Genomic DNA, 27,327 nt, shown 5'->3' on the forward strand with positions numbered 1-27,327 from the left:
TAGAGGATTATATTATCGCAATCTTTCGCTATTAAAGGGACCTTTTTACCTTACCGCGACGGCTTTATATAAGGTGCCCATGGAGTTTCTATTTAGGTTATTACGAGTTTTTTAAGGGAGAATAGTAGTTGTAAATAAAAGATATAAATAAACAATCTAGTTTTTAAAGCCAATTACCCTTTTAAAAAGAGTAGGAAGGATTTAAATATAAGGGGACTTTATAGATAGGGGGTTATAAGGACACGATTAGAATAGGATAGATTAATAAGAGAGACAAATCCTTAAGGAGGTAAGGCTTTTAAAATTGTAAAGACTATATACTATGGGCATATACCTCTAGTATATAACCGGCGACCATCTGAGGGGCGTTTAGGGGTTATCCTAAGGGTAACCCAAGGTGTCCGTAATAATATCCCTTATAATTAATCACGTATAAAATAATTAGGTATTATTATTACTAGTTATATAGTTTATATATAATGCGACACCATAGGAAGGTATAAAGATATTACTATTTTAGGCGAATTATAGGTATAAGCCTAGAATATTGTTATTACTATAATAAGTAAAAAAAAATAAGTAAAGAAGCTAAGTAGAGAATAGAAGATCTAATAAATCTTTATAAAAACCTTTATCTTACAGCATAGATGGTATAAAAAAAGATTATAAAAGTACTATAATATTAAGAGATCTAAGGGACCATATCTAAAGGAGGGGGATAGAGTATAGCTATTATATAAAAATTTTATAAGCTAATAACTAAGTAGGAAATTAGACTATATTAGACTAAGACTATTTAAGATTATAATTAAAATTTTAGAAGTTACGTATAGACTTAACTTACTAGCGAAGATAAAGATCTACCCTATATAGTATATTATAATATTAAAGCTAGCGTATAGAAATATAGAACTATTATGTTATGTTATAATATTCAATTACGCTGTTGCGGCTCCCGTTAGGGTCCATGCAGCGGGTCTATATGGGTATATATATATATACATATATAAGAGGGGAACCGTACCGCTAGGGCCGGATAAAACCTCTCCTTCTCTTATTATATAGCCTATATAGCCTTTCTTCTAATTAGTAACTGCCAAGCACGAGTAGATGTCTCTTTAAGGCGCTATAGAAAAGCCATCTTAATGCGTACTCCTAGGTCTGTCCAGTAGGGTGTATAGCTAGGGCCTAGGTTCCGTTCCTAGCTGCTCCGGTTATTTAAGTAGGGCGTAGGCCAGTGGCCTATAAGGCTGGTAGTAGTATAGAAGGTTCCATTGTTTATATCCGCGTTAACGTACGCAGCTCTATACCTTACCAAGTTTTATTAAATTCTATTAGAATATTAACCTCTACTAAATTCTACCAGGTTACCAATTTCTGTTAAATTCTACCAGATTACCAAAGTTCTGCCAACTTCTATTAGGTTATTAGATTCTACCAGGTTACCAAGATTCTACTAAATTCTATTAGGTTGCTAAAACTCTGCCAAATTCTATTAGGTTGCCAAAATTCTACTAACTTCTATTAGGTTACCAAATTCTGCTAAATTCTACCAGGTTAATAAGTTCTGCTAAATTCTACCAGGTTGCCAGAGTTCTGCTAACTTCTACTAGGTTACCATTTATAAAATTCTACTATATTCTACCATCCCTACAGTATTTATCCTCCGCCTCTTAAAGCACTTCCTAAAGCACTTCCTAGCCTCCTCTTTTTACCCTAGCCAGCTCTCTAGTAAATAAAAGGTGTAGTAAAAGGTTTATCTATATAAACCAGTCCGCAACTACCTTAGCAGCCTTTAGCTTAGTTAGGAGCTCTTTATATAAGGATATTCCAGCATAGTAATATATTTCCGCCCGGCTAGCAGCGTACCTAGGGCAGAACACCACTACGTGCATTATTAATTATTGGCTATAGCCGCATAGGCAGGCCGGAGTTGGGTGCCCTAGTACTTTTCGGTAGTAGAGGTATCTATTAAGTCCTATATACTCGGTTCTAAGCAGCGTATTAATCGTACTCTCTACCTTTATAAGCCTCGCGTAGCGTTTAAAGACTTCCTTATTCTATAGCTCGGCCTAGGCCGTTGTATAGTAGGTAAGCGTGCTCTAGTACTTTTCCTATTCCCTTTTCCACCGCTCCTTAAACACCTCTTATACCCTAGCCCTTCTACTTCTCTTATACTGCGCTTTAGATAAGTCTATTAGCCGTATATCTGTCCCTAAGATATTAGCCGCCATCCTCTTAAGCTTATCCCGTCTAGTAGGCCGCATTAGTAGCTTTATTCTAGGCCGGAGTTAATAGGCTATCGTGGCCCGTATGGTATTGCACTCCCTCTTAATATGCTCTCTTGCCGGTCCTTCTAGCGTCCTCTCCGCATAGGCTACAGCTAGCTCTTTAAGGTGCATCTAAAGCGGCGAAAACCCTGTCTCGTGCTCCAGTACTACTGTTAGCGTTAATTTATATGCCCCCGTAATAGTACAGAGGTATAGGTTCTATACTACGCCCAGCTGGCGCAGCTTAGTTTTACTCATTTCCTTAGGCTTCGTCCACTCCGGTGGCGAGTACTAGGTACTATATCTATATAAGATTGCCGGCCGGACCACGGCGGAGTATACTATCCGCGCCTTTTGGAAGGAGGCGCCCCATATAGAGGCCGTGAGCCGGGTTAGTGCGGCCATTTAGGTAATTGCCTTTGTCTTAACAATGTTAATATGCGGTCCCTATTTGAGCTTTAAGTTAACCTGCACCCCTAGCACACATAGGTTACTAACTAGGCCCTCCGTAAAGCCACGTATATTAACTATAGCCTTTATATTAAACTTTTTGTGGCTCCTTATAAAGTAAATAAGGTAATACTTTTCGGGGGCAAACACCACCCCGTGCCGGCGTGCCCACATTATGCATACTTTATGCGCCCTCTCTAGGGCTCTGCAGTTCTCCTCCGTGGTCTTACTATATATTAGTATATTAGAGTCGTTAACGAACCCAAACGCTGTGGTGGTACCCCCTTGCAGCTCCGGCAAGAGTGTGCAGGCGAAGAAGAGGAACAGGATTAGCGATAGTGCTGAACCTTGGGGTATGCCAGTGTTTATCTACATTGTTTGCGCCATATAGCCCCCAATTAAGAGCCTCGTTGTTCAATCTTAAAGGAAGGACTTTGTAAAACATACTATCCAGTTAGGCACGGCCTGGGCCTTTATATTGTGGATCATTCTTTCGTGGGAGACTCGGTCAAAGGCCCCGGAAATGTCAAGGCTTAGCAGTAAGACTACTAGGTTTGGGTTACTCCATATAGAACTATTAGTTTATAAAGTAGATATATATAAAGGATAAGAAGAAGATAAATAATAGGCTTTAAAGATTATTAGCTATAAGGATATTAATAATAAAATATAGTATAAAGTAAAGTAAATAGGCTATAATAAAACTACCTAGGAACTACTATAAACCCTAAAAAGGGCTATAAAAAAGGTATAAGAATATTAGAGAAAAACGGGTTAGGTAATATTAAAAAGGAACTAAAGGTAAAGGGATTAGTTAAGGGTAATAGACGAGCTAGATTATCTAAAAGATCTACTACTAGCATATTAGTTATTTCCGCCTTATTTTAATTAAAATCTTTTTTAGCCTTTTTAGCCTTAAGCTTAGAGAGACCTTACTTTACTAGATAAAGCTCTTTAGAGTATACCTTTTTATAAACCTTTAATAAATAAAACAATTAAATATAAATATTAAGTTAAGCCTTTAGGGCCTAAGACGCCTTATTAGAATAATATTAAACTCTAATAAGGGCCTTAGCCAGCTTACTTTTTAGTTTTTTAGCCGCTACTAATATATAAGACCCTAAGATAAATTAAATAAGGAACTAAATAGTTTTAAAGAGTTATAGGACGTATATACTTAGTATTAGGAATAGATTAAATATTATAGGATAATAATATATTTGCTTATATACACTTAGCGTATAAAGAAGGTTAGCAACTAGATAGAGCCGTAATTATAATATATACTAACTTCTTTTCTATATAACAAGAATTGGACAGTATAACTTTACTAAGGGAAGGAATAAATATTACTAGCTAATTATAATAATTAGACGCAGAGGATCTAATAGAAGGTATTAGGAATAATAAAGGTTACTAAATTAAAGATGGGAATGCTATACCTCTAATAAATAACTTAAAGATAGGAGATATCTTTAAGGATAAAGATAAAGAGGAGGGGGATAGTGTTATAGACCTTATATTAGTAATAGTAGTACTATTAGGAAGAGATATAAATAGACTAGTAGTAAAAGTATAGGAGGTATTAGAACTAGTTAAATTATAAAATAAGGGGTAACTAAGTTATATAGTTAGTTATATTATAGGTTTAGAATATAAAAACGTAAAAATATAGAAATATAATATACTAACGTACTTAGTACATTTCTTAGGCGCAGTATTATATATTTAAAGGACTACAGTCCCTACCTAGATAGTTCTCTTCTTTATAGTAAATCTTAGAATATAATTAGAGTTAATCTATTAGGTAACTACTCCACTAGTTATTATTATATTGTTAACTTCTTATTTACCTATATACTTAGCCTATTAATAAGTCTACCGTAATATTTCCTACAAGGCTTTATTATATTAAGTAATCTTAAAAATATATATAAGTCGTATTAAGGGAGTATTAATTATAATATCTAGAAATTTAAAATAATAATTGGAGAACTAGAGAAGCGAATAATAAATTATAATACCTACTAATAGTAGACCAATAACTAGATTAGTAAGAGTAAAGTTTAAACTTAAGAATAAAGATAAGCTATAAGTTAACCTAAAGCACCTAGTATATTATATATTATTATAAATCGTATATATAGCTAACTAGTATAGTATATATTAAGCACCAAAGGCGAAAAATTAGAAGTACTCTATAAGGATATAGTGGGCACTAGACGAAATAAGATATAGAAATACTAAGTATATATACGGCTAGTATTTAGTAAAAGTTTAGGAGTTAAACAACTTACTACTTTAATTAGGAAAATTCCTTATAAAGGAATGCCTAGATAGATAATAGTAGTAAGAATGCCTAGAAAATATATATCTATAAAATATTAAAGAGAAAAAGCGAACTAAGTATTAGCTAAAGATAGACTAAGTATAAATAGGATTAAGCCAATAATTAGGAAAAAGAGAGGCCTATAGGACTAGAGAGCGCTAGTAGTAGAGCCTTAGTCCCTTAAAGAAATTTAAGGACAATATCTAAATTTAAAAATTAACTAGTAAAATTAAAAATTTAAAGCACTAATAGATAATAGAGTAATAAGGAACTATATAGGGGGCTATAGCCTATTAAAAGACTAGAAAGACTATAGGAAACAATATTATAGAACTTTATTAATAATAATAATAATAATAATTCATTGCTTAACGTCCGATTCGGATCCCTATTAGGCCCACGCGGACTACTCCTTATTTATATATGGGGAGAAAACTCTATTTAAGAAAAATGAGAAAACCCCGTAATCTATCTCCCTGCCTTTTGGGACTCGCCTGCTTAGCGCCTACGAGTCGCCTATGGTGCTCTACTACCTTACTATTTGACCTTTTTGGGAACCACTGCTGCCGTAACAAGCCTACGGACGCGCTAGTATTATAAACTATTACTCTACTACTATAGAGTTACTAGGGGGCACCTACTACTCGCCCCCTTGCCTTCTATTACTATTTCCCTTACAACCCAGAACTAATTTAGCACATTTTAACTAATAAGCCACTAGGTAACCGCCTTAAGGCCTTTTTATATTGAGAGTAGTATATTATAGTTCTTTATACTAGCTGCTGAGAGTATTATTTCTTAATTGGTGCGTAGGGGGCATAGTAGTATTATGTATTTTAGTGTCTGTTTTAGCTAGCCATATTTATATCTCGGGCTACCTACTAGGACACCTACCCAGTAAAGCCAATCTTTTAGTCCTATTATTTCTGTTCTTAAGAGTGTTGCTATTATGTTTTCTGCCTTTGTTAGGCCTTCTTGGAGCCCTTAGGTATTTACCCCCTATAGCGTTAACTATGCTATAGCTTAGGTTCATCTTGCCTGAGTTAGCCTCTGTACCTTTAACTCCCATTTACCTCTCCAGCGTTAGTCCAACTAGTATTGTATTACGGTAGATGGTTTCCCAGTATTCTTACGTGTTCTACTTTAGCTCCTTTCTCTATCTTGCTGTTGTCTTTATTGACCTCTTATACGTCTCCCTTCCTCCTTTATATAGGCCTAGGCCCTAAAGCGGCACTATTCTTCTTCTGCTTTCTTTACCTGTTTCTCTAATATCTCTTCCCTACTTTAGGGTTATTNGTTTATTCTCCTATAGGGCACCCTAGGGTCCCTNTATAGTTTACTTAGGCNTNTCTTAATATACTTTATAATATTAGAGTTGCGTTTATTTTACGTCCTTTATATTATAGCGGCTTTAATATATAACTATAGGGGGGGAATATTAGATTCCTTCTTAAGCAGTGCTATAGCCGTTCGCTTATACCCGCCTATAATTCTCTAGAGGTAGGCTACTTGGACCTTTTAAAGTAGTTTAAGGAGTAATTTAGGGGGGCCCTTTTTAGTTTCTCTAATGGCCCAAATACTGGATCTATATGTTATGGTTGGCCGGACGACTACTGTATATAGTAGGCGTAACCTCTAGAAGTATGGGCCCTATATAGAATTAATAATCCTAGATAAAGCGATGAACTGTGCTTGGCCTTTATAGGCCGCTTATGCCGTATATACGCTCTACTAGAGCTTACTATCTACCTATACTTCTAATACCCTTAGGCCCTGAACTGGTTAACCCCTAAAGCCTTAAATGCGAATTATATACTAGAGATCTATAGATTGGTTGCGTTTTCTTATGAAATGGATTAGCTGGTATTTCTTTGGTGAGAATTAAACTCTATAACGTTTTGCCTATTCTATATAAGTGTTATAGGCTTTCTCTAGTGTTCTGTAATTCTCTGCAGCTATTAGCCCGTATGTAATTAGGTTTGTGTTATTAACGAAGCCTATCCCCTAGGTCGCCCCTTCCTTAAAGGAGTTAAGTAGGTTGCTTATAAAGAAAAGGAAGAGTATAGACGAGAGGGGTGATCCTTATGGTATTCCTGTTGTAACTATAATGGGGGGGCTCTAGTACCCGCTAAAGACCAGTGATGTTTCTTTCTGGCCTATAAACCCTTGGACAAATTATATAATCTATTCTAGGAAGCCCTTTACCCTAAGGATATGCAGGAGACGCTCGTGGGGTATATTGTTGTAGGCACCACTAATGTCTAGGCTAAGTATTGATACTACGAAGTCCTTTCGCATCGCCTATACAGATTTAATGGTGGCAGCGAGTAGCGTAAGTGCTGATAGTGTTGAGCGGTTCTTTCTTGCCCCTATTTAGCTTTATGGTAGTAGGGCGTGTTCCTCTACCGTATCTGCCATGTGTTCTGCTATTACCCTTTCTAAGATCTTACTAAGGGTGTTTTTTAAGGCAATAGGGCGGTAGCTTCCTGGGATTGAGTAATCTGCTTTGCCTTCTTTTTGTAGGATAACCGTCGTTATAGATCTTCCGAGTTGCGGGTAGTAGCCTATAGTAAAGTATACTCTGGCTATATCTATAAGCTAAGGTGCTATAAGTGGCCTATAGGTTTTTAGGGCCTTATTTGGAATCCTATCTGGTCCTAATACTGTATTATTTAAAAGGCGGCTAATAGTTCTAGCCATTTCCTCTATTATTATGTCGCTGTTAACCCGCAGGCGAGTTACTGGTGTTTCGCCCGTAATATTACTGAGGTCTGCTAGAGCCGGTTAGGGGAAGAACCTTTCTATAAGGATCTTTGCCTTCTTATCGTTGTCGTTTGTGGCCTGTAATTCTCCTGCTCTTCGTAGGGGTGGTAGGTATGGGTCTTCTGCTAGGCGCCCTGCCTTTTTCTTTGCCCATTTTGCTATAGCCTAAAGGCCCTTGTTATGGGGGAGGCTTGGGTTAGAAGTATGCTCGTTTATAAACCGTCTCCAGTTATTCCTTGCTTCTTTTTTTAGGGTATTCTTTAGCTGGTTTCTTGTGTCTTTGTATCGTCTCTCGTCTTTAGGGTCGTAGCTGCTTATATATTTCCTTCTTGCTCGTCTATAGAACTTTATTATAAAGTTACTAAAGTTAAAAGATCTTATTATTAAATAAAAGTATAATAGAATTATAGTAATATTAGATAAGTTAACTAAGTAGGGCTATTTTATAGCATATATAAAAGAGATTTTAATAAAAGATATGGCTAAAATCTCTATTAAAAAAGTGTTTATAAAATATAGAGTATTAATAAAGATTTAAATTTTATAATAGTATTTTAGGAAGTATTTTTTAGCGGAATAAGGGGTTTACATAGTAATATTAATAGTATATTACTTATAAATAGACGGTTTAATAGAAAGACTAAACTAAACGTTAGAATAATACTTATAGCATTATATCAACCATATATAAAATAATTAGGTATTAATAGTATTAATTATATAGTTTATATATAATGTAACACTATTTTTATATATAAAAAATAGGAACGTTACTATTTAAGGCAAATTACGGATACGAGCTAAACATATTATTATTATTACATTAAGTAAAGAAAATAAGTAGTATAGCTAATAAATAAATTAAAAAGAATAAAGACTCTAATAAATCTTTATAAGGACCTCTATATAATAGTGAAATTAGTATAAGAAAAAAATAAAAAGGTACTATAATGCTAAGAGATCTAAGGGATTAGATTATAAGGAGGGATATAAAGTATAGCTACTATATAAAAATTTTAACAGTTAATAATTATATAAAAAGTCAAACTATATTAGACTAAGACTATTTAAGATTATAGTAAAAATCTTAGAAGTTAAATATAGGTTAGACCTATTAAAGAAAATTAAGATCTACTCTATAGAGTATATTGCGATACTAGAGCCAGTATATAAAGCAAGTATGTATAAAGAGTAAGAGGAAGATAAATAGTAAGTTTAAAAAAGATTATTAGCTATAAGGACATTAATAATAAAATATAGTATAAAGTAAAGTATATAGGCTATAATAAACTGCCTAGGAACTATTAGAGAACCTAAAAATGCTATAAGAAAGATAATAGAGTATTAAAAGAAATTAGGTTAGGTAATATTAATAAAAACGGATTACTAAAGAATAAGTTACCTAAGGAGGACCTAAGAGGAGTGGTTACTAAGCTATTTAAAATTGTTTCCTTCCCTACTAAAGGAGAATCCTTTTCTTTAACGGATTTAAACTTTACTAAGCCTTATCCAATAAGTTTTTACTCTTTTAAACAGACATTTTCATAACCCTTCTTAAGATAGTATAACTAAGCGTAAGCGGCTAGTTAAGTATTAGGTATTTAAACCTCTTTAGCATAAAGGCGCTACATATTAGTAAGCGTAGAGGATAATTTACCCTTAGGGCGCTTGGCTAAGGTACTAAACACCTATAGAGAATAATATAATATATATACTTAGTGTTAAAAACAGATTAAATATCGCAGGACGATCGTATATTTAATCCCACATACTTAGTATAAGAAGAAGGTTAGGGACTAAATAGAGCTGCGATTATAATATATACTAACTTCTTAGTATAATAAGAATAGAATTGTATAATTTTATCTAATAATAGGACTAGCAAAAATAGCTACCTATAATATTTAGATTATAAAGAATTAATAGGAGGCATTAGGAATAATAAAGGTTATTAAATTAAAGATATTAATACTATACCTTTAATTAACAACTTAGAGATATAAGATATCTTTAAGGACGAAGATAAAGAGGGAGATAGTATTATAGACCTTATATCGATAGTAGTACGACTACTAAAAAAGGATATAAACGGACTGGCGGTAAAAGTGTAGGAGGCGCTAGAACTAGTTAAACTATAGAATAAGAGGTGGTTAAGTTATATAATGGATTATAGGGCTTACGTACTTAATATACTAAGCCTATCTACGCATTACGTATTTGACGTCCCTAATGTACTAACGTACTTAGTACATTTCTTAGACGTAGTATTATATATTTAAAGGACTACAGTCCCTACCTTAAATAGCTTCTCTCTTTATAGTAAATCTTAGAATTAATTAGAGTTAATTTATTAGGTACCTACTCCATAGCCTAAATCTTATTATTGTATTTACTTATATACTTAGCCTATTAATAAGTTTACCGCAGTATTTACTACAGGGCTTTATTACAAAGTATAGAAAATTGCTATCAGCTTAGTTAAAGGTAGGGAAGTTTTAGTAAGGTAAATCTAACTAATTAAATAACTTTTCTTTATCCGTTATACTATACTATATATAATACTATATATGCAGTCTCTAGGCTATAGCGCTATAGTTCTATATATATAAATCATTTTAGGCAGCTTAACACATACTAGTAGCTATATCTTAGTAGTTTATAAACCCCTAACTAGGGGTTTACCACTTCTTAGTAAAATACTAAGTTGCTAATAACTATTAGGTAGTAAGAAACCCTAACGCCTATCCTTATCCTATTTATAATTTATTTCTATCCTTTTACTCTCTAATATCTATTTACTAAAAGTCTAGTAGGAGTTACCTCTTTCTAAAAATCTTATTATTATTAGCTACTTTCTAATAGCTATTTCTATCCTATTTAAAAATAGAAAAAGCGCTTCTCTTTCTTTCTTTATATAAAATAGTTTCTTTAAAGAGAGGTAAGATCCTAGTTACCTTTATATTTCCTTTCTCTCTCCTCTATATAGGTTGTAGTCTAATAGAAGGTACTTTGGGATTTATATAGCACTATATTCCTTAAAGCATTTACCTTTTCTATCCTTTCCTATTGTCTTAAAAATAATTTAAAGTGGCCTTTTCCTAGCTTTAGCTAAAAGAAAGCCGGTTATATCTTTTTAGGATATCTATCCTTAGGGGCTTTAAGAGAAAAGGAATAGCCTCCTTTATAGATCCTAGTATAGTATTTTCCCTTATTTTTTTTGTATTTCCAATTGTTTTTCTATTATTCTAGTATCTTTTCTCTTGCTACTCTCTCTATATATACTAAGGAGGTATAAGAAGACTATATTTTTCTTTTAGAAAGGCCCTTTTTAGCTATCTTATTTACTATTTCGTTTTTATAGATTTCTAGATAGCTAGGAACCTAATAAAAGTTAATAAAGATATTCTTACTAGCTAGGTAGGAATAGCTTTACGTAATTTTAAAGACTAGTTCTTGTCCCCCCCATAAGAGAATTAAGCTGTAATCTTTTAATAGCTACTTAGCTATTTATAAAGATATAAACCTATTTCTCTTCTAGTTTTTATTGCTGATTTAGGTATTTTAGGGCCCCATAGACTATATAGAGCTCTATGTTTATAATTTCCATATAAGGTCCTAGGTTTTAGTTTATTGCATATTTAATTATATTTCTCTTTTTTATTTTATATATAGCTGCTATACTTAATAATTAGATAACTATAACTAGTAGCTAAAGTTTCTTAATATCTTCGCGCCACGTATATATACTATACCTATCTCTTTATATATAAATTAAGATACTCAGTTCCTTTTAATTTTTTCCCTATTAAGGTTTTTAATAGGGTTTTATTAGGGCTTAAATATATAAAGGATTAGGGACAATCCTTTTTAAAGAGGGGGGTAGTATTAGGTAAACTAGAGTAGATAGCTATATAGCTACGAGGTATAGATAACCTATAGATGACTCGCCTATAAGGTACGTGCGCTGCACGTACCTAGGGAACCCCTTCCTTACCGCGCACCCAGACACCTCCTTTTTCTTAAGGATTTGTCTATTCTCGCAATATATCTTATTATTCTATTAATTGAACTCCCTATCTATATCTTACTTTATATAGACGCACCTAATTATAATTAAAAGAATTACTATATTATAATTAAAGAAATTTAAAAGGTTAATATAAAATACAGTAAGTAATAATAAGGGTAGGAATATAAGTAGAGCCCCTAAATATAAATGCTTATGTTTTAGGTTATTAAGTTATTATATAAACACCTAATTAGCTTCCTTGTATACTTCAATATCTTACGGCCCCTTCCTCCTTAGCTCCCTTCCTAAATTAAGTATAGATCTAGGGCTCTAAGAGTTCCAGAGCATCAAATCCAAGCCACACCATCAGTCAAATCAACAGATCCATAGCCAACGGAAAGAGGCACTAGCCGGCCGCTCCAAATAGGCGCCGGGCCAAATAGATCACTGGGTCACTGGGCAATGCAGAAATATACCAGAACCGGAGTCGAGACAAGACCTGAGCGCTGCTAAAGACATAGAAAGCTACTCATATCATTATAATTGGCGGACCTGCGCTTGATAAAAAAGTTTTTAAGTGTAAAAAAAGATGTGTTGATAGATCTGTTATCGAATGGGACTATAAAACGCGTCAATCTGAGCCAGAAGATGTCGAAGTCCCCCGCCCATAGCAGCTAGAAGTGCGGTGGAGTTTGCAAAGATGGTAATGGAGGCAGGAGATAGCCGAATTGAACTTTTTCATTGCAAGAAGCGGAGGAAACCTATAGAGCAGCTACTAGTATGATTATCCGCGCATATCGTGCTAAGAGAATTTCGGAACAAGATCAATCCAGAATCAAATTTTAGTTATATTTCCCATTTGCCAAGGAAACCCAAAACAACTCAAGTCTCCAGCTTTGTTCGATTGAACAAACTAAATCTCTTTGACAAACCCGACTTCTATAACTCTATCGACTTCTACTTTCAAATTAGCAATCTTAGTCCTAGTATTGTCTCTCAACCATAGGAAAGCTCTAAGGAGGAGACTACGCCAGATACCCGTCCCTGTCTTGATCCTCATTTGCTCCTTGCCGATAATATATAGAACCTGGTGATCATAAGCTTGCTGGAGCTTGACCAGACTTGCTGTGATCATCTCGTTTGTGACTTCAGGCTTCTTCTCCGTGTCGGAAGATGTGGCGGGAGATTGAGCAATAACAAAATCTTCGTTGTCATAGTCTTGTAGAGCAGTGGTGGAGGGGTTCGGCTGGACCTGTGCTGGAATCGAGACAAGCGGCTTGGTAGCAGTCCCTTGGCGGATTATGAAGTCACGAACCTGTTCACAGACAAGTGAACCAAGGTCGGGGGAGATTACTTCGTCCATATAGCCATGCCGGATGATTAATCGATAGCAATTCGGTATAGCGAGTCGAGATACGTTGTACCTATTTTCTGGAGGCACGGATGGCGTCTCGATGGGCCGGAGATGAAAGAATACCATTACTTGGGGAGTGGCAACAAGCTTGGTTAGGAATTGGCTGAAAACGGTCGGTGTCGTCTCCCCAGCTTTATCAAAGAATATTCCAAAACCTTCAATGAAACTTAGTGAACGACCACCAAACCTGTCTGTTAGCTGTATCCGTCCATCTTCACATTTTCCGACTAGATGGGTGGTAGGGAAGCGGTCTGCAGCCTCTGCTAGCCATTGTTGCTCTTTGCCAAATCTCCATAACGTAAATAGACAAGCAAGAACAGTGGCAAGAGCTAGGGTGAACCAAGCACCGCTAGGGACTTTTGTCAATGCAGAAGACAAGTAAACGCCATCCAGACATGCGATAGTAAGCCACGGGAATAGAATCAAGAGTGGGTTGAGGCGCCACACAATTAAAGCTGTAAGCGATACCATGCACGTGTCGAAGAGGGTGACGAACATAACACAAACTCTGGGAGGAATCATATCAGCAGAGGCAAAGCGCAGGACTGGAAGTTCCATACCCGTAAGCATTTCCAAGGGATGCCGTCTAAGAGAGTGGTCAACATCTCAACCGTATCGGAGTATCTCAGAAAACTCACATTATTGTATATTGCGGCGACTAAAACAGTTCCGATCATGAGAAGCCAGTTAAGAAAGGGTACATATATCTGGCCATGGAATATTTTGGACGTATGGACAACTTTTATTTGAGGGAAGTATGATAACTTCATGAGCTGAGCCAGCAGCTGGATTGTGATCAGTATGATTGTTTGGATAATCAAATACGAGTCCTACCTGGAATGTAGCCGTGATCATGGCTTGAGAAGCCACTATTGCAGCTAGGACAGCGACAATGAGAGCAGGATAAAGAGTTCCAGGTGGTGCTGCGTGGAAAAATGGATTCTTGTATGCTCCCGGATGTGTGCTTATGTAGGCTGCCTGTCCGATGTAGGCAAGAAGGAGACAGGGAAATGTATAACAAAGCCAGCTGAGCTGGATAGCCCTCCTGCTGAAAGCTCCTAAATCTGCGAATAGAGCTTCAACTCCGGTAAATGCTAATAAGATCCCTCCAAGCATTTTCCATCCCTCAGTTTTATGTCGAATCATAAACGTAAAGGCGAAGCCAGGAGAAAATGCTTTAAGCACTGAATGGTCAAACAAAACAAGGTTATAAATGCCGAAGGATGCATTGAAAGCAAGCCAGATGATAACAATTGGAGCGAATGTGCTTGCGAGTTTTGTCGTCCCAAGCGGCTGGATCAGGAATAGAACGATTAGGATACCACATGTGGTTCCCACTATAGTACCCTTTGAAATGTCGGGCTTAACTACTTGAAGGCCCTGGACTGCCCCTAGAACTGACTGGGCTGGCGTCAACACACCATCAGACATCACCATGGACACCGCAAGAACTCCTATGGCCTTTAGCAGTCCTCTGGCAAACCGGCTTTTTTCAATACGAGAGCGAAGGTGGCGATTAGCTCGGCGGAGGTCCCCAGATAGATATCTCTCCATCTTGATAAGTGATAGCTCCCGCGGATCATGCTTGGTGATATTCGCCTAAAATTCGAATTGGATTTGATCCTGATTGAGCGGTGCTATGATACACTTACAAATCTTGAGAGCAGAGAATAACAGCTAAAGGTCCCTCCTTCCCCTTCGTTGTCCGCATGGAGAATGATGAGGACGTATTTCACTGTGACCATCATAGTAAGAGACCATATGATGATTGACAAGACTCCTATAAGATCATCATAAGAGGGGTCTGATGTGAAGGTTGAAGAATAGACGTAAAGAGGGCTGGTTCCGATGTCGCCGTAAATGACACCAATTGACTGATATGCAAGCCATAGTAGGTACTTCCCTTTGAAGACCTGATCATGTTAGAAGATTTTGTACATGTGTTACATATTACATCATACCTGTCTCTTCTTGTAGTCGCCCGCTTGTCGAAGTCCCGAGTCTTCATCTTCTATCCCTTCATCACCGCCTGACTTTAGACTGCGCCGGTCAACCGAGCGGGTCCGCCCTCTACTGCTGCGCCTTTCTAACGAAGATCTTGAAATATTGCGTGTAGAGTAGACACCACCTCCAATGCCATCTTTGGGAGGGTTGCTATGGGATCTCGTTGGATGGAGAGTCTCGGCAATGCGGATTGTTGCCATAACCCTGCTCTCGCAGGCTGTTTGGAGATAATCGGAAACGACAATGGCAAAATTTTTGGCCCGAAATTGATATCAGATAGAGCAAATACAAGGAAGCTGATGGTGGGTTTTAAAGAGAAGGGGAAAGGGACCCCTGCGAAGATACTAAACAATACTTTATTATTTCCTTATCTTCTGCAAAGCTTGGCGATGCCGACGGAACGCCCAATTAAAATCCTGAAAATCTCCACGTGTAATACCTTCGTTGGAGTATCTTCGTTGGTAGAATGAATACGAGAAATATCGATGGTAGAAAGCTGCAGAGAGGCCCTTATAGAAGGACGATCGTACACATACTTTTCTTCCCAGCCCACTCCATTGTATGATAATATTGTTCCAAGAACCCAGATATTATTGTTGGGTAAAACCCGGCTCGTTATCGACCCGACAGCCTGGGTCGCTATCAAAACGCTCAAAGGCAGCTGCGGGAATTTTTTTGAATGACGCTTGAGGTGCATGTAGAAGGGCCCACCTCGTGCACGGTACCACGACTAGCATCAGTAAGGGTTTCAATATCAATATTGGCACTAATCAATATTGGCGAGTATTGGCGAGTATTGGCGATATTTATAATATTTGCAGATCTTCTTAGCATCCGCTAAAAAATTTTAACCCCAATATCGTATAAATAGATTATCAAATATTATAGCTTCTAAAGCAGACTTATTACTTTTTATACCTATATTAGACTCCCTTAATATAGAGGAGTTATTAAACTGCTAGTAAAAAAAGACTTCTATATAAGGTAAGGATATAGATAGAGAGTCTAATAATAGAATAATAGGGTATATTGTATAGACAGAGACGAATCCTTAAGGGAAAAGGAGGAGTCTATATGCAAGGTAGGAAGGGTTTTCCTAAGTACGTATAGCGTACGTACCTTACGTGTTACGGCACTGGCAGAACTTGGCAGAACTTGACTGGTAGAACTTGGCAGAACTTGGCAGAACTTGGCAGAACTTGGCAGAACTTCGCANNGGCAAGTTGCCACAGATTGCCGCATATTGCGGTCACGTGACGCGAAGATCTTATAAAACATTAAGCGGCGCTGCTCTTCTTCTTCTTTCCTTTCCCTAGCTTTAGATTCTCGTTTATAGACTACCATTCGTATAGGCTTGCGCGTCCCTTTTGTTATACTCGTGCCTTAATTAACTAAGTCGCTAATATTATCTAAAGCTTAACTACCTTTTCTTTTTAAGGAACTTAAAATATATCTACGGACTATAAATAAGATAAGGATATAGTAATAGACCCTAAAGAATATTACTAGAATAATAAGAATAAAACAGAACCCTAAGAATAGGATAAGGATATATATAATATAACCTAAAGAACACGCATAGACTAGAACCCTTAAAGGAATTACCCAGAATTACCTAATACCCCTATTACTATACTAAGAAGTATAGTAGCTAGTAAAGCAGTTATAGGACCCTTAAATACCTCTAATAGTAAAATAGTAACTAACTTAAACTCCTAGGTAAAGCTTATAGCAGCTAATATTAAAATTAAACGCCTTTAAGAGTTGCTTAAAGCTAGGGAACCCCCTATATCTAGTAATAAGTTATTAGATACCTAGAGACTTGCTATAGTACTTAAGGCCCTAGCCTAATATATAGTATTAGTATTAACGCAGTCTATAAAGGTTAAGGGACCTTTACTACTTATAGACGGAACCAACCCTATATTTAATAATTAGAAGCTTTAATTATAGAATAAGCTTAAAGTTAATGCGGACTACTTCCCTACTACTTAAGCTAAAATGGCTTACGTCTTCGGCCGTACTAGTGGGGATATATAGATATGCCTACATCCGCAATACGTATAGGACTTAGTAGATCCCTTCTTCTCTAAAGAAGAGATAATTGTCTACCTATCTTTTATTTATAAGGACCCCTTTAAAGTATAAAACGCTTGGCTTAATTATAAAAGCCTAAATATAAAAATAATAAAGATATTCTCGGCCTTTTAGACCCGCTTTTTATACCTAGCTAGTTAGGCCTAAATTTCTTAAAAAGATTTAATACTAAACCTATTTAATAAGCTTACCCTAGACCTACAGCGGGCTATACTGCTAGTTTTTACTACTATATAGACGCTAAAGAAACTTATGGACTAGTGCTTAGCTATTAACTAAGGCCTTTATTAAATTAAGGTATAAGCTGAGCGGTATAAAGCTAGAAACTCTTTAAATTAGATCACAGACACTCTAAGAACGGCCTATAGTGCCCTAGCACAATCTATAACTCCTACGGCACTAGCTATATAGCCTACTATAAATCTAGTAGTAAGTAGCGTAGCTAGTTCTACTATAGGCCTGGCTAACGCTTAGCCTATATATAGCGACCCCTATAAATAGGCGCTTAGTAATTAAGGAGCTTACTTTTTATATAGCTAAAAAGACTACTTTATAAAGGACTGCCTAATAGCGGTAAAGATAAATAAGGTCCTATTAATTTAGGAGGATAATATAGAGTTGGAAAAAGAGAAACCTTAAAGGAAGACTCCTCTCTAGGGTTAAAAGGGATTAATATATTATGTATTAATCTAGATCGGCTAGTTAGTAAAAGAAGCTGCACTATCCCTTATACTTTATTCCGCAATAAATATTAAGTTTTAACCTCCGCTTTAACTAACTTAGGAGTAAATACCTTTACCTTAATTAATATAAAGTACGCTATAAAACTGGCTAACTTTTTAAATATACCCCTAGAAGAACTGCCTAAACTAATTTTTATTTACGGATATAACGGACGGATAGGGCTACCTATTATAACTATCTTATAGATCTACCTCCATGTTAACGGATAAACGTAGTATAATATCCCCTTCCTTATTACGGACCTTAGAAGCTATAATATAATTTTAGGGAGAAAATAGCTAGCCTATTTAGGCTTATAACTAAATGTAAGCTTTGCAGTGTAGAAGAATTGCAAGAACGACTTAATTGTAAATCTATGGAAATCAAGTGATATAAATACATGAGGAAGGTGTTGGTAATAAGATGAAAGGGGAGACTACTACGTAACTAAAACAGTGTGATATGTAAGTAATATACAGGCTATATATAGTTAATACGCAGGTAATACGTAGGTGTTTTGGTATAGTACCGGTAGTCGGTTATACACCCCCCTAGATTTAATAGTGTAGTTAAAGCTATAGAAAAATGAAGGTTAAAACTATACTAAAATAGGAAATTTAGATACAATTTGGGAGTAGTAAAAGAATGGGGTAACTATAACGGATATTGCGAATATTGCGAATAGAATTAATTAATCTGATGTTAAATATCTACCAAATTTAACTGCTGAGTCTATGCTTCGTGCTTTTGATAAAGTAAGATTTTGGTAAGGCCGTTAGCAGGTATTTTGTCTATAGGAACCCATTATATATTAATCTTTTTGTTTTAGACTTCCTATCTTAGCTAGTGCTAATAGACGTTAATATATTAAAGCTTGGTGTTAAGCTTTGGTGTATTCTGTCTTAGGAGTTATATAGTCTATATATTGTTACAGAGTACGGTAAATTCGCGTTTTAAGTTGAAGCCAATTGCCTTAAAGAATCGTTGCTACTAGATAATTTTGACTGCGGTAGTAGATAGGGAGAGAAGCTCTGTTTTAGTAGTTGAGTGAGTAATAGATAGCTGTAGGGTTGCTTTCTAATTGATTAGACCTCTGAATAGCATAAATAGATATCCTTAAGAGCTCCGTCTAGTCTCCTTATGGTCCGTAAATACTGTATTAGATACTCCGTAAAAGGTAACGTCTTCTTCTTTAGGGTTTTTGAAGTATATGTATGCTCTAAATACTTTACTAGAGTATTTAATAGCTGTAGATTTTGTTCTAAGGCAGTAGGTAATTGCTTAGTTTGCTATATTGAGGTGCTTTTAATTTAGATTAGTAAGGAATTTGGCCAGCTTAGAATGCGTCTTAGTAATATTAGGTCTTCTAAATATGGTAAGGTATATAAGAGAACTAACCCGTTACTAATAGGCTAGTGTTTTTTAAGGGTTTATCTGCTGGTCAGATGGAATCAGTTCTTTGGCAGGAAGTAGTAACTTAGGAAATCTTCCTAGTAGTTAAATATTGAATTAATTGGCTATCTTTTTAATATAGGAATCTTAGCAGAGCCAGAGCTTTTGACTTGGTTAATCCCGTTTGATTTAAATTTTTAGGAACTATTTAAGGTCTCCTAGTACACAGATTTTGTATTGTTGTAGAAGTTTAGCTTTAAATTCTTTGAGTTTTAGAAGGTTCTTTTTGGTAAATAGAGCGGCAATATTGTCTACGTAGAAGAAGACAATAAGTCGTTTATTGGTATATAGGCAGTTGGTACCTAGGATAGGCTTTAATCCAAATTCGGCCAGTGTATTGGTGAGCTCTTTATACTACAGTAGCGGTGATATTTTTAATCTGTATAGCGCTATAAGTAGCTCTAGGATATGTCTATCTTGACTAAATTTTTCTAGGTAGTAGTAGTAGACTAGTTTGCTAAGCTTAGTGTTTGTAAATGTGTTTACAGCGTTATACTATTAAATTTCTAAATTGAATGCGGCTGCTATAGCTATAAGGGCATGGAATATTTAAGTAGCTAGGGTTACTGCATAAGTCTCTTCTTTGGTAATTTATAAGTCTTCGCAGATACATAGTTAAGCTTTTAGCTTTTAAAGATAATCGTTGCTATTAAGCTTATATTTAAAGACCTATTTTAGTAATAGGATCTGCTTATTACTTACTTCTTCTTTTAGTATAATTTTAAATGTCCCTCGGCGTTTTAAGTTATTGTATTCTTTTTCTATGGCCTTTTAAAAGCTAGTAGTTAAAGGATGCTTTCTTAGTTCTTTAAGGTTCTTTAGTTTAGGAGGAAGATTGTCCCGATATAGAGATAAGGATCTAGTTTAGTTAATGTCCTTTACTAGTCCTGTGGTAAAGCCAGCGTAGTAACTAAATAGGGTAGATAGATTGGCTAGTAATGCCATATACGCTTAACGTTAAATTCTTTTTTATTCTTCTGGTAGGATAAGGTCGGTAGAAGGTTTAGCTAAGACTTCATTAGCTTATAGAGCTGTATTTAACGGTTCTGTTAAACTGCTTACCTAGGTAGGACCTATTTTAATTATATCCAAGATATTGTTTTAAAGTCCTCCTAGTATAGTGTTTGTTTCTAGTAGATTTAGAGATACCGTTCTGCTAGGAGTTAGTAACTGCTTAGTATCCTTTATAGGAGGCTCTGCCGAATTGTTTAATTCTAGTGTAGTTATTTAATCTGCATTTAAGGTAGATCTTTAATTAACTATATATAGGGTAGATTTGTCTTTAGATTTGTTGTTAAGAGGCTCTAGTAGACTAATTGTCTATAGGGTGTCCTCTAATGCTTCCCTTAGCAGGTAGTTGATGTTCTAACCCTTGGGGTCATAGAACGAGGTCTTGTTAAATATAACGCCTCCAGTTTAAATGACTTTGTGGAGGCTTGGAATTTAGATGCGGTAGATATTAGTTAAATTATAGCCGACTAGGTGTCTAATTAATGCATAAGGAGCTAGCTTGTCTCCCCTTTTAACTTATTTATTTAGTATATAGGTCTTATAACCGTATATATGCATATAGGTAAGTAATAATGGCTTGCCATAGGCAATTTCGTACGGAGTTTTCCACCCTAGCTGCTTATTTGGTGTTCAATTAAGGGCGTATTTAGTAGTAAGGAATGCCTCTAGTCCTAGAGATGGGGGTAAGGAAGCTTCTAGCTGTATAGCCCTAGACCGTTCTATAAGGGTTTGTCTAGATCATTTAGCTCCGCTATTTTGTTTCTTAGTATATAGTGCTTAGCATTTAAAGGTAATGCCTTTATCTGCATACTACGTCTATAGGGTATCTTCTATTTATCTAAAAGCTCGTTTATTATTACTCTAGAAGAAGATAACGTCTTAGTGGAATTGTATTTTAATTAATTAATAAGTCTTTTAGATGGTAGGTAGGACAGTAGCTTTATTCTTATTCTTAGAGGTAAATATAAAGTTAAATTTGGAATACGTGTAATAGAAATGCATAATATATCTATTGCCGTTATATCTAGGTACTTTAAGGTTAATAATATTAAATGCTAGCCGCTTAAATGGTTAAGTAGCTAGAAATTTATGTTCTCGTCTTTAAGAGATCTGCTGTATGTGTTTTGCTAAAGAGTAAACTTTATATTTAATTTTAAGCGGTGCTCGTTTATTAATTAGCTCTTTAAGCTCTGCGCTATTAATGTGCTTAGGAAGCTGCTTAATAGCGTTAGGTCCTATATAGCTAAGTATTTTGTACCATTTTATAGCTATAGCTCCAACTAGTTTATAGGCTATTTTACTTAGTTAATATCTTCTTATTAAGAAGGTTAATTAAATTATTAAATCTAGGGTATCTATGGGCGTTTTATGCATTAGCGCCCAGTGGCCCCCTAGTTATTTCATATAGTATACTATTTTGCTAGTTGCTAGACTGTATAGTAAGTTTCGTCCTAAGTTAAAATGGATATCGTTATTAGTAGCTCTTAAGAGTGCTATAATATTTGTAAATATAGTAGGTACTAATGCTATATAGGATAGCTTTATCTTTAAGCTCCCAGTAGGTATATTAATAGTAATAGTTACTATTCCGTAAGCTTAAATCTTTTTAAAATTTCCGCCAGTAATTAGGTAGTCGTCTTTTGCTACTAGGTATAAGAAGGTAAAGTCTTCTTTATTATTGCAGACGTATATATCTGCGCTAGGGTTAAGTATCTAAGTATTCTGGAGTTTGAATAAAATTTAACTAGTACTAAATATGGCAGTATAGCTAGTCGGTATTTTAGAAGGTAGGGTTTTAGAATTAAAATTAATTATAGATTCTGTGTTCTTTTAATTATTCTTCTATTCTCTTTTTTAAATAAAGTTAACGATACGTTTAATCTAAGGTATAGATAAGATCTTTTCTTTTACTTTCTTCTGGACGTCTAGGTTTGGCTTCTATCCCTAAGGGCGCTTATGCTTAGTAATATAGTAGCAGTCGCCGAATTAATGTATGAGGCCGTATACGCATATCTTATTCCACTTAGAATTGGAATTAGAATTAGAATTGCCGTTAAAATCTAAATTAGAATTTAAATTGCCTTATAGGGTTATAAATGCGGAGCTATTAGTAGGGGTAGAGGATGCCTACTATATATAGTAGTGCTCCTTAAATAGATCAATAATAGATAGGGTAGGTTTATTCTTCCGTTCTTTATAAATAAGATCTACTTCTAGTACTCCTATATAGCTAGAAGAGATAGGCTTAATTGCTTAAATGAAGTTATAGTATGGCCTAAATCCCTATATATTCGGTAGCTTTAATTGCTCTATAAGCTTATAGACGTTTTGCTAACTATTTAGCCATTTTTTAATACTTTGCTTCTTATTGTAGACCTTTAGTGCTGTATATTAATTTAGGATGTTATACTTTTAACCTAATATAGTAGGAGGTAGTGCGGTTTTTAATGCCTAAAGCCGTTCGTATACTATGTTAAGGCCATTAATAAGTGGAAGGTAGACTACTAATATAGTGCGAATAATGTAGTTACTAATATTGTTTATAGCCTGTTTTTGCTTCTAGTATACGCGTAGAGCTAATTATAGGCCGTAAGCTGGTATTAGTCTAGCTAAGCTATTAATATAGCAGTAGGTAGGACGTTCGCTAGTATAGGTCGTTTTAGTAGTTCTAGGGTTAGAAGATTATCTTTCTTCTTAGATAGGTTAACGTACTGCTATACCTTATTAGTTTTAGCTATATCTTGGATAATAAAGAACTACTAAATCCAATTAGATGGCTAGTTAAGGATAAGGTTAACTTTTAATTCGTTTATGGTTATTATTTTAGGATTTTAATAGGTTAGGTAGGGTCCAATTAGTGGCTTAGCAAAAACCTTATTTTAACGTTCTGAACTTTTAATTTAATTAGACGGTTCGTTCGTTGGTTAGGTACAGTCGTCGTTTAAGGTTAATTGTCCGTTTGTTTAGTAGATAAAGAAGCTTAAGACACTTATAAAGGTAGTAGAAGTAGTGACTTCTTAAATAAGGTAGCAAATTGACTGCTTAATAGATTGTGCGATAGGTAGATTAATCCGGTTAATTGGTCAGTAGGTAGTGCGATTTAGGCTTATAACTGTAAGCTTTGTAGTATAGAAGAATTATAAGAACGACTTAATTGTAAATTTATGGAAATTAAGTGATATAAATATATAAGGAAGGTGTTGGTAATAAGATGAAAGGGGAGACTACTATGTAACTAAAACAGTGTAATATGTAAGTGATACGTAGGCTATACGCAGTCGATACGTAGGTGATATATAGGTGTTTTGGCATAGTACCGGTAGTTAGTTATACTAGATATACAGAATAGACGTCTTATCTAGCCTATAACCCTACCCCTAACCCCTTCCTTTATTAAAGAAATTAGCATTATAATAAAGAACCTTATACGGCCCTAGATAAATACTATTTATTAGGCCGACGCTATATATAGGGACTAGGCCTTTAAGAAAGATATATAGCTTAATCCGCAATAGGTCCGTATACTATACCGCCCTTAAACTACCTATATTACGCCACCTGCACTAACAACCTAGGAAGTTAGTAGTATTTTGTCTTATAAGTAGATCCTTAAAGTCTCTTTACTTCTTAATCTTATTATTATTAATCTCCTTAATGGTCCTTATTTATGTCTTAAAATCTTAGTCCTATACGATTCTTAATTCTAGGCTTACTTCTTTCTTAAGCTATTCTCTAGCCTTAGTCTAACTAGGCTTTTATAGTGTTCTTATCTCGTCCTAAAAGACTTAAATCTTACTTATCTTACTTTAAGAGTTTTATACTTATAGGAAGCTCTATCCTAAGCTTATTTATATATCTTTAAACTAAGCTACTACTCTACTTTATTAGTTGTTATTTATTATAGGTCCTTAAGCTTATCTTATCTTGTCTTAAGAATCTTAAGTCTATAGCCTTTTACCTTTATTAAGTAGTAAGTTAGCACTAGTAGTTATCTACTTGCTTAATTCTCCCTATTAGATATTTCTCCTTCCATCTTATAAAGCGATAGATGCCATATCTAATAGTGTTATAATTTCTATTACTAATTTTTGTTCTATAAAGATTTTAGTCTCTACTTCTATTATAATATCTTTAAGGTCTATATACTTCTAGTAAGCTGCCTTTACTACCTTATTATTACTAAATATTTCGCTAATATTAAACTTGTTATCTTTAATATCTAGTTTATAAGATAGTTTATTAGTTCCTCTAAACTCTAATAATTTTAGCTCCTATAGCCAATAGCTTACGCTATATTTAGCGTCTTTATAAATTTAATATACATTATTATAATAAAATATAAAACTTTAGATTAAACACTCTTTAATTCCTTATAGTATACTATCGTCCCTTTATATATATATGTCGTCTACTAGTCTAGTTCCCTTTACCGCATAGTTACTTTAACTATCTTTATAGTTTCTAGCGAAATGGCCCTAGTACTGCTTAGGTCCATTAGCTTTGCGCTATACTATAGTTTCTAGCTTTAACTCTGCTATTGTGTACTCTACGCCTTATACAACTATAGAACTCTATTCTAACCCTTCTTAATCTATTCCCTCTAGTATATCTTATTATTAATCTTAATTACTTAGTTAATTAGTTCCCTAAGGGTATCTACGTCCTATATTAAGATAATCGCGTTTTAGACTTTTACTTTAAGTCCCTGCTTATACTATACTATAAGCGCCTTATTATTCTATTTAACCTACGTTACTAATATCTAAAATTATATTATATACTTAATTGCTAAGGTTTGCTATACTAAATTTTAAAGCTTTCTTTCTGCTGTAGTGGTCGCCTCTAAGTCTCTAAATATTTGCGTTAGGTATTTTATAAACCTATTTTAACTAGCAAATATATATCGTACTTCTTAGTTAGTAGTTACCATACCGTTTTCCTATATCTCTATAATATAAGGCTTAAACTACTTAAGTGCCCTTCCTATTAGGAATAACCCTACGTAGGCTATTTAGTCTATAGCTGTTACTAGCTTTACTTCCTCCTGTATAACCTTAAAGTGCATTTATATAAGAAATCCTTTAAGTTTTAACTTCTTCCCTAAGAATCGCTTAATAGATAGTAGCTTAATCTTAGCTACTCTAATCCCATTAATCCTTTCTTTAAGTATTCTATTATTGTATAATTACAGCACCTGTTGTACCAACCGCGTGCTTACGCGTTCGGTACACCAAGTACGCGTTTACGCGTCAGTGCACCAACTACTCGCTTACGCGTCTGGTGCACTTACGAAGCACTAACTAATTAGGGGGAGGTGCGTTAGTATATAGACTACGTAGTCTACCTTAATAGAATCGACAGTCACCACTATCCCAAAGAGCATACGATACTATACGTATTTTATGCCCCGGGATACAACTTACTCGTGCTATTAAATTAGTAAGCGCGCACAGATTAGCAATTACTTAACACCTCCCCCCAAGCGATACTTAACAGCAACCACCCGTTTAGACTCCTAGTACAACCTACTAGAAGGTCGGAAGTCGGGGATTACAGACCTATTACCAATCCTATATACTTATTTAAGTCTTAGTACGGTTTACTAGAAGTATAATAGACGTAAATACAGACCCGTATAGAACCCCTACCCTTAAACCTTAAACCCCTATTCCTACTATACCTCCCCTAACCTCTTTTTAGACCCCTTATAGAGACCCCTTACCCTCCTATAAACCGTTACGGACCCGTTAATTACTTTTACGGCCTACCACAAGACCTTCCCCGCCCGCTACGTCCTACACTATACTATATAGTATAGTAGACCTAAGTAAGCAAGTCGATAAAGGTTAAGAAAAGTAAAGGCAGGGAGTCGACCTTATGTCTATAACTAATGTTAATAACTATATTAAATTTAAAACTATTAAGTACGAATACTTTAAGCTTATAAACGACGACTTATAAAAATAATACTAGGAAGACTTTACGGACTTTATAGAAGCTATTTTTAAGGCCTATAACCCTACTACTATCCGTAACCTATAAACCCTTTTATATTACTAAGGTATATAGGTTAAAAGGGATAAATAAGTTACTGTTATATAGTCTTTGTATAATATAATATATAAGAAAGACTAAATAGAATAGACTAAAGAGGAAATTCTAGACTAGGTTAAAGCTACTAAAGAACTCTTTACTTCTTCTAAACTTAACGGGGTCGCTAGCCTTACACCTAACCCACTTAACTAAATTTGTCCTATAAACCTAAGCAGTTTTGGAATTAATCTTATAAGCCAAAGTATACCTAGTACTTAAGTTACGGACCGTAATACCCCTATAACCCAAATTATGGACCCTATAAATTAAATTACGGATTAAACCCCTTCTGTTATTTAAGTTATAGATCTGTAAACTACCTAAGTAAAAACCTACGGTAAGGAACTAGCTAACCTAGCTAAGCTCTATACTAACGAATCTAAGTATAGCGGTAAAAACGATAACTTTAACTTTAAACTAACTATCTTTACGGACCTTTGCCAGAAGGCTAATATTCCTAAATAAGAGTTTAGCTAAGCCTACTCTACTATACTACGCGGCCTAGCACTTAACCACTACTACATTAACCTTAAGAGCAACCCCCTTAGTGTTCCCTTTAATAAGCTATGCAAAAGCTATACGCAACTACTTTAAAGGACCGGAATATAAGCATAATATCCTTACCCAATAGAATGCGACCAAGCTACGGACCGTAATTAATAAAAACACTAAAAAATTGACTACGGAGTGCCTATAAATTCTTATTAAAGAC

At 35.0% G+C, this 27,327-nt stretch overlaps 2 protein-coding genes across 2 annotated transcripts; both read right to left on the reverse strand.

The window, feature by feature from the left end:
* Nucleotides 1–12,532: 12,532 nt before the first annotated feature.
* K441DRAFT_646821 (potassium transporter) lies at nucleotides 12,533–15,787 on the reverse strand. Its single transcript, XM_067646831.1, has 6 exons — nucleotides 15,197–15,787; nucleotides 14,888–15,148; nucleotides 14,070–14,834; nucleotides 13,874–14,020; nucleotides 13,796–13,821; nucleotides 12,533–13,743 (listed from the first exon to the last, which is right to left on the reverse strand). Exons 1-6 carry the CDS (start codon nucleotides 15,437–15,439, stop codon nucleotides 12,735–12,737), a joined length of 2,451 nt encoding a protein of 816 aa, XP_067497909.1. The 5' UTR covers nucleotides 15,440–15,787; the 3' UTR covers nucleotides 12,533–12,734.
* Nucleotides 15,523–15,985, reverse strand: K441DRAFT_312758 (uncharacterized protein). Its single transcript, XM_067641113.1, has one exon. It carries the CDS (start codon nucleotides 15,934–15,936, stop codon nucleotides 15,607–15,609), a length of 330 nt encoding a protein of 109 aa, XP_067497910.1. The 5' UTR covers nucleotides 15,937–15,985; the 3' UTR covers nucleotides 15,523–15,606.
* Nucleotides 15,986–27,327: the final 11,342 nt, after the last annotated feature.

The sequence above is a fragment of the Cenococcum geophilum genome, assembly GCF_001692895.1.
Source record: "Cenococcum geophilum 1.58 unplaced genomic scaffold K441scaffold_68, whole genome shotgun sequence".
NCBI classification, from domain to species: Eukaryota; Fungi; Ascomycota; class Dothideomycetes; order Gloniales; family Gloniaceae; genus Cenococcum; species Cenococcum geophilum.

Coding starts and splice junctions, on each gene's coding strand:
- K441DRAFT_646821 (XM_067646831.1), bottom strand. CDS start 15,439: ATGGCAACAATCCGCATTGCCGAGACTCTCCATCCAACGAGATCCCAT. Junction 15,149..15,196: donor GCGACTACAAGAAGAGACAG/GTATGATGTAAT, acceptor TAACATGATCAG/GTCTTCAAAGGGAAGTACCT. Junction 13,822..13,873: donor TCGCCGCAATATACAATAAT/GTGAGTTTTCTG, acceptor CCACTCTCTTAG/ACGGCATCCCTTGGAAATGC.
- K441DRAFT_312758 (XM_067641113.1), bottom strand. CDS start 15,936: ATGCACCTCAAGCGTCATTCAAAAAAATTCCCGCAGCTGCCTTTGAGC.